General features: G+C 46.3%; 1 protein-coding gene and 1 long non-coding RNA gene across 4 annotated transcripts in view; one reads left to right on the top strand and one right to left on the bottom strand.

Annotated features, from left to right (window-relative positions):
* LOC308354446 overlaps positions 1-7108 on the bottom strand; it is a 40587-nt gene extending 33479 nt beyond the window's left edge. Inside the window, exon 1 of one of the 2 annotated variants that reach the window (XR_013967863.1) lies at positions 6753-7108. This is a non-coding gene — a long non-coding RNA (uncharacterized lncRNA). The remainder of the gene's footprint in view (positions 1-6752) is intronic. The other variant, XR_013967864.1, reaches the window with a different exon arrangement.
* Positions 7109-7312: 204 nt separating this feature from the next.
* Positions 7313-12073, top strand: part of UPB1 (beta-ureidopropionase 1) — a 29621-nt gene continuing 24860 nt past the window's right edge. For both annotated transcript variants that reach the window (XM_080821905.1, XM_080821904.1), the window contains exon 1: positions 7313-7482. In XM_080821905.1, the coding sequence (XP_080678031.1) occupies positions 7379-7482 (104 nt within the window). In that variant the 5' untranslated portion in view covers positions 7313-7378. The remainder of the gene's footprint in view (positions 7483-12073) is intronic.

Here is a 12073-nt window from a genome sequence, read left to right as displayed (position 1 = left end):
TGAACACCCAGAATGACTGAGAACTCAGTTCTCATTCAGAATGGCCTGCAGAGCCAGCCTATTTCATTTCATACCATCTATTGAAAATAACTGCTTTGGGTTGAAATATGCCTCCCTGACTTCTATCCATTGACTCCTGCTCCTCTCCTTAGGGCCAAACGGAACAACTATAAACCTCTTATATGTGGCCACCTTCAGATATTGGAATAAAGTGACAATATTCTTCCTGAGTTTGTTAACTTTGTTTTGCTAGATAAATGTTCCCAGTGCCTTTGACTATTTGTTGTTGTTGTTGTTGTTAAATGTTCTCAGCAACATTACTCTTTCTTTTCTGGATACATTCAAGATGATTTATATACCTTGTATCTAACCCAGAGCTAGATAAATTTCAGGTATGCTCTAGCTACTACACCTGTCAATATGCAACCTAAGGTCCTAACAGCTTTTTTGGGCAGCTATAACACACTACAGGCTCACACTGAGCTTACAGACAACTATCTCTAAATGCCACATGTTTTGGTGCTAACCCCACTGCATATTTATGTAATTGTTTTGGGAGAAGAAGGAGGTAGAAAAGAAGGTTGGGTTTTTTGTTTTTGTTTTTTTTTTTGAGAAGGAGCTTTATTTACCACATTGGTATTTCATGAAATATAGGTCCCAAAAAGTCAACCTGGGATTTTGCATTCCTAATGATACATAAGCCTGTGCTGAGTTGGCTAGCCTAAATGATTAACAAACTGGTGATGGTTCATGGACTAGATTTCAGCTCTGGCTAGTCATCTTTGCTTTATTTCACAGCCTCAGACTACAGCCTTCCTCAAAAATTACTCAGTGTTCAAAGTGTATGCTATTTATCACCAGAAGAACTAGTGGAAAGCATGTAAGCGATTCGGTGCAAAGGCATTATCACCACTGGAAAAATACCTCGAAGATTAAGGATGGGTGTGTGTGTGTGTGTGTGTGTGTGTGTGTGTGTGTGTGTGTGTGTGTTTCCCATGGGAATAGTATATTCAAACACCTTTTCCTCAGTTAAAAATAATTATCTTACAGAGATACCACTGTATAGATTTTCAAAGATATTTCAACTTAGCTTGATTCTTTCAAATCAAAGGAAGTGGAATGGGTATTATTATCCTCATTTATAGATAAAGAAACTGTGGTCAGAAAGGTCATGACTTAGGACGCCTGGGTGGCTCAGTTGGTTAAGCTGCTGCCTTCGGCTCAGGTCATGATCCCAGGGTCCTGGGATTGAGTCCCGCATTGGGCTCCTTGCTCGGCAAGGAGCCTGCTTCTCTCGCTGCCTCTGCCTGCTTGTGTGTTCTCTCTCTCTCTCTCTCTGGCAAATATATAAAATCTTAAAAAAAAAAAAAAAAGAAAGGTCATGACTTGTCTATGGTTACATAATCAAAAAGTACAGAACCAGGGTTGAACCCCAAGTTCTTGGATTTCTAGCCCAATGCAGCTCTCACTGTACCCATGGCAATCTAATATAAGTGTGGACCAGTCCTGGCTTTAAGGCACTAATGTGCAAGGATTTCTCCTGCAGGTGTTAAGGCACATGTGCTCTACTTGCCCTTGCCATCCATATAAAAAAGGGCGGGTGGAGGGTCTCAGTGAAAACAGTTGTTACAACATTTAATAAATGTCAAACTCTAGCAACAGTAAAATCATAGAATTCATGAGAATTAGTCCAATACCTCTGAATTAAGAGATTAGGAAGGGGTATCAAGTAATTTACCTAAAGCTATAATTACCTAATAGCAAAACCATGACTAGAACCTATTTATTTACCCAATTTAATGTTTTTTTCTGTTATACTATACTGTTTCTCAAAATACAAGTAGCCAGCTATCTGTTACCTATATCTACAGCTTTCTGAAAATGGTGTCTGAAACATTATCTATAATGCAAGAACGTTATGGCCAAGGATCCCACCACACTCTCAATCCAAGGGAATATGAACCAGGAGGCTAATTAGAGAGAGATGAACCATGACATATTGAACAGTAACTTTCCCAATAGACAGAGCTGTGCTATATGAAGCCCCAAGAATGGGCTCCTTCCCCCAACATCTATTGTTCAGAGTCACTCAAGGATTTGGACTACTTGTATCCTCTATGATCAGGGTGCAACGAAGACAGCTGAGTGTTACTGAAAGGAGAGGAACAAGAATCTGCTACAGCCAATTGTGGTCTTTTTTAAAAGCAGGCTAAATAAGCAGCTATTGAGTTAATATACAGGGGCGCCTGGGCGCCTGGGTGGCTCAGTGGGTTAAGTCTCTGCCTTCAGCTCAGGTCATGATCTCAGGGTCCTGGGATCCAGCCCCGCATCGGGCTCTCTGCTCAGCAGGGAGCCTGCTTCCTCCCCCGCCCCCCACGCCTGCCTCTCTGCCTACTTGTGACCTCTGTCTGTCAAATAAATGAATAAAATCTTAAAAAAAAAAAAAAAGCTTTGAGTTAATATACATAAAAAGAATTCATCAAGTGACTACAAACATTTATAAGTACTGACATGGTGTTTGATTTGATTCAACAATCATTTATTGAGCTCCAGTTATATGCAAATTTCTGTAGATTCAAAGACATGTCATACCTCTATCCTCAAGAAACTTCACAGATTGAGTATTATGGCAACACAGAAGTGGGAATTTACGTAAGCCTGAAGGAGCCAGGAAAGGCTTTATTGAAGAGACACTTGAATTTAAGTAAGGTTTGGATAAGAACTATCTAAGTAAAGAAGGAACTCAGCAAAGACACAAGTGTGAAATGGTATCTAATGTTTGTACAACCAGAAGCAGTTGGACAATACTAGAGCCCAAAGCAAGGCAGGGAAGAGTGATAGCATAAAATGAGGTCCAATCAGAGGGCCTTATTCCATACACTGTTGGACTTCAGACTAAACTAATGGACTGTCATTGAAGAACAGATCAACCTGGGAACCAAGGCCAAGGGGGAATTTGAAGTTGGGAGGCAGAAAGACTAATTATGAGTTGGTTGAAGTAATTTAAGAAATGATGAGAGCCTGTACAGGGAATGTACAAGTAGCAATAGGAATGCATCAGATAAGCATCAGATAATTCCAGAAAAAAAATTGAGGCTGTTCAATGATGTTATCTGAGGGGTGGGGCTTCCTGATCTAAATATCTCTTTTAGGGCCTCTCCTATGCCTGACACTTACAGTATCAGAGGTTCCTTCTGCAGAGTTTGAAGAGGACATTACTAGACTGGAGTCAATCAGTGCATTTTTAGTGTTGGTCAACTAACATTAAGGTGTATTATACAAGTTTAATGAGTAAAGAAGGCCTTGAAGGGAAGAAGATGCCTTGTCATGAGGAGAAGCAAGCAACACAAGGGATAAAGTGAAACAAAAGTTAAAACATTCAGGCCACTAACAGGCAAAGAAACTTCACCATTGGCAGACAAAGTCACCATTTTAGCTGGGTTGGCTCTTCTCGGCTACAAAATCCATTCTCAGTCAGGCTGGGTATACCATTCCAAAACTCTTTCATGTACATAAGAGTAATAATAATGATGATGATAAAATGAGCCCTAGCAAATAAAGAAATGTGACTTCTGAGCTACGGAACATCATTAAGACAGCAACTGGACTTTTATAAAGTTGCTTAGAAATCAGGTCACCTCAGATCTTTCCCCTGTGACTATCAGTGAAATACTGGCTCCTGTATTTTCATTTCCAGTAAGTGTTATGTTTAACTTGGAAATCTGACAAATACCAAGAACCCTGCCCCATAGTTCACAGTATTACTGGGAGGATGAAGTGGGACAAAAAGAGGCAAAAGCTTGTGTGCGTTGTAAAGTGCTAAATGATGGTAATAAGCAGCCCTCTCGCTTGAAGGAGAAAAAAGTACAGGTGGGATCTCCGTGTTATAGCCCTTTCAAGGACTATCAGCAATGATCATCATAAAATTTTAGTTCTTCAAATGTGATGAGAAGAGCCCATAGTACTTTAAATACTTTCCTTAAGAATCAAGATTAACACACATTGTGAATTTAAAAATAACACCTAAGAACAGACACTAGTACATTTCTAACAAATGAACTCTTTCTATAAAATCAGTTTCTATAATGAAACTCTTTTGTCACAAATAAGCATGTTAACAGAAGAATTTGTATACGACTAGATTATTAGAATCATATTTTGTTAGAATTAGGAAAGGCTTAGTTTATCTCTATAAACTGTCTTTCCAGCCTCTTCCCCTCACCAACTTTTCTTACAACAGGAAAGCTGAGATAAAGGTTAAACCCAGACTAAACTAGATTTCCTGACTCGGTCTAAAGCTCTCTTTTCTATAATTTTTTATAAAATATTTCAAATGTAAAGAAAAGCCTAACAACAAATACCCAGATTTTTTAAATGTTAACATCATATGCTTCAAATCTTTTTTGACAGGAAATGACACTTTAATGTTTTGTATCTTTTAAAAAAAAGAATTAAAATATTATATATCAGCAAATCATGCCCATTCCTCTACCTCCTTCTCCAGAAATAACCACTATATTGAGGTTGTGGTATATTCTATTCTTCCTGTTCATGTTTGTATACACTCAAATGATTATATATCCATAAACCACACCATGTTGCCACAAAACAAGATGGTCTTCAAAACAAGGAGGAGTCCCTTATCCTAGCACACTTGCTTGCAATTCAAACCTTTGGGGCTTGGCTGGGTATTACAAAAAGAAACTAGGGCAGAGCTTAGTCTTTTTTAATGATTACCATAGAAGGATCTAGTGGCGTCTTACTATTTAGAGTGAAAAATAAATTAGGCAAATATAAAAATTTAAATACAATTGGTTTTTTTTTATCCTTCTCACATTAGCACTTCATATTTGTGAAACCCTGGTTTGTAATGACCTAGTGTGAATGACCTGTCACTGAACAATAGGGAAAGATGGATTAAGTAATTTATCTAGTAATAATAGTTTCTACTTCTGCTTCAAGGTCCAGCTCAAATGTCACCACCTTAATGAATCTGTCCTTGATCCCATCAGAATTAATTCCTTCAACAGTCATTTACTGAGTGCCGGAGCCCTGTATATACAGAAGCAGATCAGACCCAGTTCCTGCCCAGGGCTCAGAAATAATTACACAACAGCTTTTGATAAATGCTCTAACAGAGGTATCCATAAAGGGTTAGTGAAATCCACACTTTTCCCGGAGCAATTGGAGAAGACATTACGGAATAGGTGATATTTGAGCTGCATCTTGCAGGATGAGTAGGAGCTCACAAAACAGATGAAAGGTCATTCCAGGTAGGGAGACATCGAATGAGAGGGCACAAAGGATGGTAAGTTATCAGTTTTAGAAAAACAACTAAGGATAGACATCAGAGGTACAGGGGTTAGAAGACTAACAACAATTCAAGCAAAAGATGACATGATTATAGGCATGAGGTGGGAGGGGGAAGGATTTTAACAAAATTTAGGAGATAAATTTAGCAGAATTTGATGCTTCCTTGGAGGGAAAGAACATGGAAGAGTTGGGGATGACTCTCAAAGGCTTGGCAAAATGAGTGGGCAGTGAGACCATTAGCTAAAATAGGAAATACCACACAGGAGATAAGAGGCCTGGGGATGGGGGGTCAAGTTTCCTTTGAGGCACTTTGAGTTAGCAATGAGACCTCCTTCTTGGGCCTCAAACAATTTCCTTTTCTAGGCCAGAAATCACCTCTTTCTCAGAATTCCATAGCATAATGTATACCTTTTCCACAGATTTAAATCTGCTGTATCTGTAAGTATTTACAAGTTTGTCCCTACCTTAAACCACGAAGTATTAGGTTTTGTTCAATGTGTATTGTCCTTATCTCAGAGCCTTACATACAAAAAGCCTCAGCCAAAATTTGCATTCCTGAAAAGGGAGCTCCATCAGATAACTACAAACTCTGTTAACATTTATCAAAACAATGGCCAAAACTCGTGAGTTACTGACTTATATAAAATATCTAAACCATTTGGTCTGCAGCACCTACATTTAGACCGTTTCGTGCTTATCTTAAGTAGGCTTTAGGCCCAGCGGGGAGCCCGACATGGGGCTTGAACTGACGATCCTAAGATCAAGACCTGAGCTGAGGTCTGATGCTCAAACGACTAAGCCATGGGGACACTTCCCCCCTCCCTCCGTCTTATCTTAACACGCTGCAAGGTAGCCGTATTCCTATTTTACATATAAAGCAACAGAAGGTCAGAGTGTCTGAGTAACTTTCCTGGAGTCACGAGGTTTGCAAGTTGCTTAACCAGGACTTGGGGCGACTGGTTTCTTCACCAGAGTTAAGCTGCTCCGTTCTGATTCCCAGTTGGGCTGAAAAGTGAATCTTTGGCTCCTCAGGGGGCAGCACTCTCTGGATTGGCGGGAACTGCGAGAGGGGCCTCGCCCCGATTATCTCCGCCGGTCTACAGCGCCCCCCTCCCAGGAAAGTGCCCACAAGGGCACACCCACTGCAGACTGCAGAGCCGAGAGGCGGGCCCAAGGGTCCGGAGTGTGAGCCCGGAGCTGGGGCCCCAGCGTTTTGCCGTATTCACTCCAGGCAAGCGCATGAAATCCCTTGACCCTTCGCTCAAGCTATGCCAGAGCTGGCCAGGCTCGGACCCCGAAGCCCGGGGTGGCCGCGTGCGGCCAGGGTCTCCCAGCCTGGCCCCGGGCGGGTTGGGGCAGCCCTAAGTGCTCACAAATACGGGGCACTGGAAAACGGTGGTGCAGTTACTGCCCTTGGGACACTGAAGCTCGTCCCGTACCTTCCTCCGCAGTCCCGTGCGGTGGGCCGACCCAGCTGGCAGCCCGGTTCCGCCGACCAGAGACCGAGGTCGGGGCGAGGAGAAGCCCTGCCCACTGGCGGCGGCGGCGGTGGCGGAAACCGGCCCCGCGAGGGTCCGACCGGCTGGGCCAGGCATTTACCTCAGACCGCGCCGCTGCCCGCCCCCGGAGGCCGCCCTCAGGGGCTCCCTCGCCGCCTCTCCGGGTTCTCGGTCCCGCCAGACACCTCCGGCCAGGAACCGGACGGCGAGGGAGAGTGAGAGGCAACAGAACGCTTCTGGGGACCCGCAAAGGCTGCAAGCGGCAAGGAGCCGCACGGCGTGCGCCGCAGAGGCGCGAGGGCTCAGGGCGGTCCAGCCGGTGGAAGGGGCGTGTCCTAGCGCGTGCGCAAGGAGGCGCGAAGGGCAAGGGGTGGTCCCACCCGCGAGGCCCGGGAAGGTGCGAGGAGGGGGCGTGCCTCACGTGAGCCTTCCGGAGGCCGAAGGTGCGGGGAGAGAGGAGAGCGCGTGCGTGGACCTGGTTGTCGGCTCCTCCTCTTTCTGGGGGCAAAGGGTAGGCAGTACTGGTCTGGACCTTAGCTCCTCGTCCGCGCTTGCAGACTCCAGCCATGGCGGGTCCTGAGTGGGAGTCGCTGGAGCACAGTTTGGAGAAGCACCTGCCTCCTGCAGACTTGCGGGAGGTGAAACGCGTTCTCTATGGCAAGGAAACCAGGTCTGGGGCCCAGAGGTTCGGGTGGGGAGACCTTGGGGCCAGTGAGTGTGGGTCTGGGGAACCAGGGAGAGTGCTTCAGGATCTGAAGGGTTCTGACGGGGCGATGGAGATCTGAGTTGTTGAGCAGAAGCCTTAGGAGATTTAGATGTGATGGCTCTGGGCCTCGGGGGTTGCACAACCCCCGAGTGACCTTTACAAGCCAGTTCTCCCCTTGTTGCCCAGAGCTCCGAAGGGAAAAGAACCTGGAAGGGAAAGGACAGGTTTTTACTCTCTGTCGCTTTCTCTGTGGCCACCCAGCTCTCTACCTACTTCTAGGGACCAGTTTCCTCCCCAGACGCAGGCCTATACTTTGGGTGTCTGTCTGGGTCAGTGCCTCAGCCAGAGCACCTAGCAGGTCACCTGACTGTCCAGGCCCAGCCCCTACTTCCTGCAGTGACTGGGCCTCTGGCAGATCCTTGGAGGTAGAGGCTGGCTGAATCTGGTTGAGTAGGAACCTTACCCACTGGCAAGCCATAGGAATTAGTTACCACACTCAGTGCAAATGTTTTTCTGCTCCCAGCCAGTCATGTGCATCACTAGGACTAGGTTAGTGCACTGCTGGAACTGGGTATACAAAGCCGGAAGACACTTTCACTCTTGTTTCTCTTCAGTCCATTTTTCTCCAAGCAACCCGAAGACGTAAATCATATCTCGTTGCTCCTGTGCTTAAAATTCTGTGAAGGAAGGGCACCTGGGTGGCAGAGTTGGTTAAGTGTCTGCCTTTGGCTCCGGTCGTGATCCTGGGGTGCTGGGTTCCAGCCCCAGAGTTGTCAGGCTTCCTGCCCAACAGGGAGCCTGCTTTTCCCTCTCCCTCTGGCCCTCCCCGGTCACCCCTTGTGCATGCATGCGCTCTCTCTCTCAAATAATGGATAGAATCTTTAAAACAAAACAAAAACTCCTCTGAAGGAGTCTCATGGCTCTTAGAGTGAAATCCAAACTCTGACCCCATGCAGCTCCTGACATCATCTCCTTCCACTGCTTTGCCCACTGGTGGGCTCCCCCCATTCCCCCCACCCAAGCCAGACTGTGCACTTCCTGACCTTGTGGCAATGACCTTGAGGCAGGAACCTGATCAACCTGAAACTCAAGGGTGTTGATTGGAACAGTGGTTCCCAGCCACTGGCTGCAGTGCAGTTACTGCAGGGAGGCCCAATCTCAGACCTAAGAGAACATAAAGTGAACTTGACCATCCGCTAGTGAACAGAGCTAGTGGATGGTAAAGGCAGAACAACTGCCTTTGGGGGTAGGAGTGGTAGAGAACTCTGTCGAAAAGGGCTCTTCATACCCACAGAGGGATACCTGGGAGTGGATGTCCTTTAAGTTTTCTCCAGTGAAATCATGCTGACCTACTACTTTCCACCATACCTGTCAAGAGGGAAGCCTCTTTAGAGATGAAGATGTCTTAAAGCAAGAGGGTCTCAGGATGGGAATAGTTGTTTTGTTTGTTTGTTTGTTTTAAGGATGAGGTGGACATGTTCTTCTGGGAACAAATGGAGAGAGTTTGTGGTGTCAGAGGTAAAACACAGAGTCTTAGGAAAAGAGAAATAAGTTTCCCATATAGGTGACTGGCTGGGGCACATTCTAGAGACTTGGATAAGGACTACCTTGCAAAAGGGACCTTATGTGAGCATTTGGATTTCTCCAGAGTGGGTAGGAATTATAATGAGTGGTAAAATGAGAGCCAACACCCATTGGCTGGTGGTGACTGGGCCCCATCAAAGGGCTTGGCTTACAATAACTGTTCACAAAAGGTTCTCTTCCACTCAGCGCTGAGGCCTTTCAGGCTTTACCTCTAGGGTATTAGCCAGTGTGCTTGCTCAGTCCCTGCAACTGGGTGGGATTTGGCTATGCACAGGATTGTGAACTGAAGATGGAAAATCATTAGTCATTTAAAAACTCTTTCCTCACTTAAACTCCTGCTCACTCCTTGTACCCTGACTGACACGGCCACCTCTGTGAAGGAAGGGCTGGTGAAGCCTGGGTTCTCAGCCCCTCTTCGGGGCTCCTGACTGCCTTCCACACAAGACCGCCTTCTCTCCCGATTACTTGCTGTGCCAAACACAAAGAGACGCTTAGTAAATGTTTGTTAAGTGTATGAGCTCAGTGGGCTTTTGCCTGGGCCAGGCAGCTGAAATCCTCAAAAAACATGGACTCTCAATTTTAAGACAGCCAGAACCAAGAAGCATTTTTTCATTCAACATTTATTGCATGTTTATTTTTGTCCTCGGCACTAGGAGTACAAGGATGAGTAAGCCACAGTTTCCCCCCTGGAGGGGCTTTCTGCCTTTTCATGGTTCTCATACATGGTGAGAGAAGGATGCAAGGTGAGCTGGAGAGAGTGTACGTGAACAGAGGTGAGGGTGGGTCAGGAAGGGTTCCCAGGGGCGCCATGCTGAGACTGTATCCTGAAGGGGATGGAGAAGTTGGTTTGGAGACAGGAAGGGCTTGGGTACTCCGGATCAAGGCCCAGACACCAGGGAGCATATCATTCAGGGATTACAGGTGTAGAATGCTGTGGGGGGAGGGTGGGGGGAGGCAAAAGTAGCTGTCGTAGGCCCAGGGGTCCTGCACACCATGCTAAGGCAGCGGGATCTGTCCTAATGGTGATGGGAGTCTTTAAAGAATTTGAAAAGAGCAGGTGAAAGATGAGGAGGTCTAAAGTAACAGAGTTACTTTAGGGGGAGAATCTTTCCTTGCCTTTTCTAGTTTCTGGTGGCTTCTGACATCCGTTAACTTGTGACAGCATCACCCCAATCTCTGCTTGTGTCTTCACATGGCCTTCTCTTCCCCCTGACTGTCCTCTGGGCATCTCTTAGAAGAATACAGGTCACTGGATTTAGGGCTTGCCTGGATAATCCAGGATGATGTTATTTTGACGTCTTTAATTACATCTGCAAATGTCCTTTTTCCAAATTAGGTCTCATTCACAGGTTTTGCATATAGGATGTGGGTGTCTCGTCGGGGGCCACAGTTCAACCCACTACAGGGACTGTGCAGAGGTGGTCCTCACTGGGGGAGGCTGGTATTGGGATTGTCCTCATTCCAGGAGGAAGAGTGGGTGCGGAGTAGGAAAGGCCTGGGAAGGGATTCGGGAGAACCTTTTGTTAAAAAAAAATCCCAGGGGGACGCCTGGGTGGCTCAGTTGGTTGGGCAGCTGCCTTCGGCTCAGGTCATGATTCCAGCATCCTGGGATCGAGTCCCGCATCGGGCTCCTTGCTCGGCAGGAGAGCCTGCTTCTCCCTCTGCCTCTGTCTGCCACTCTGTCTGCCTGTGCTCACTCTCTCTGACAAATAAATAAATAAAATCTTACAAAAAAAAAATCACAGGAAGTGAAGACTTTGCTTCAAGTCACCTCCAAGAGGTGAGGAAGTAGGGATCAGGGACCTAGGGCAAATATTAAAGACACCAAGCAGGATAGGGACAGAGTGTCAGGTGGTATAGGGAGGTCTAGAAGGATGAAGACAGGAGTATGAGGCTCTCCCATTGCTAAAGCCAACCAGAAGGCTGGTGGAAATTCAGAGTGGGGAGTGGGCCCCAGGGAACAGGCGGCCGAGGGAGGTGTGGGAGGTGAGGGCTTTGGGGAAGCTCCCTACTAAGGGGAGGTGAGGAGTGCAAGTGAAGTAGCAAGAGGGACCTGTGTCCTTTTTTTTTCCCCTCTGTTATTTATTTATGTAATGGGAAAGATTCAGATAGCTTTTTTTTTTTCTATTTTGAGAGAGAGAGAGCGCACCCTCGAGCACAGGAGCAGGAGGAGGGACAGAGGGAGAGGGAGAAGTAGACTCCCCATGGGCACAGAGCCCTGGAGGCAGGGCTCGATCCCATGACACTGGGATCATTACCTGAGCGTAAGTCAGGAGTTAAGCCAACTGAGCCACCCACATGACTCTCAAGCGGCTTTAATGGTGGATGTGGTAGGTCTGGAGGAGACAGGGAGGAATTTCTGAGCATATTGTTAATAAGAAAGGCAAGTAGAAGAGCAGAATATACAGGACACCAATGTAGTTTACACACATAGAAAAAAATTGGAAAAAAATTGGAAAAATACCTCCATTGTTAAGAGGGGTTGTCTCTGAGATTTGGGACTGGACCTGAGGGATGGGATAGGGAAGGGAACCCAGTTTTCATTTGACATCCTTTCCACTGTTTGGTTTTTTTTCCCTCCCACAAGCATGTGTTTCTTTAGTAGCAAAGCTCTAGTTTAATTATTTAAAACATTGATGGTAAAGAGCTATTAGAGAGGAAAGATGAAGTTGTAGAAGCTAGAGGTAGCAGAGGAGGCAGGAGTTGGGCTCCCTCAGGCGAGGCCTGCCTTGACCCTAGTGGGGGAGGTGGACACCAGGGGAGGGACCCAGGAGGGTATGTTGCAGTCAGAGCAGGAAGTGGTGGGCTTTCCTCCTTGATATTAGAGGTGATGCCATGAGGGGCCTTAATATCAGGGTAAGGGGCAGAAGGGCAGAAGGCCAATACAGGGATCAAGGGAGGGTTTCGGGCAGCATGGAGCCCTTCTGAGGTTATGGTTCATCTATTGGTCTCTGCCTCACCCCCCAGGGGG

Source organism: Martes martes (genome assembly GCF_963455335.1).
Source record: "Martes martes genome assembly, chromosome: 13".
NCBI classification, from domain to species: Eukaryota; Metazoa; Chordata; class Mammalia; order Carnivora; family Mustelidae; genus Martes; species Martes martes.
Note: the sequence above shows the minus strand (reverse complement) of the source record. Positions and strands in the feature narration are given on the sequence as shown.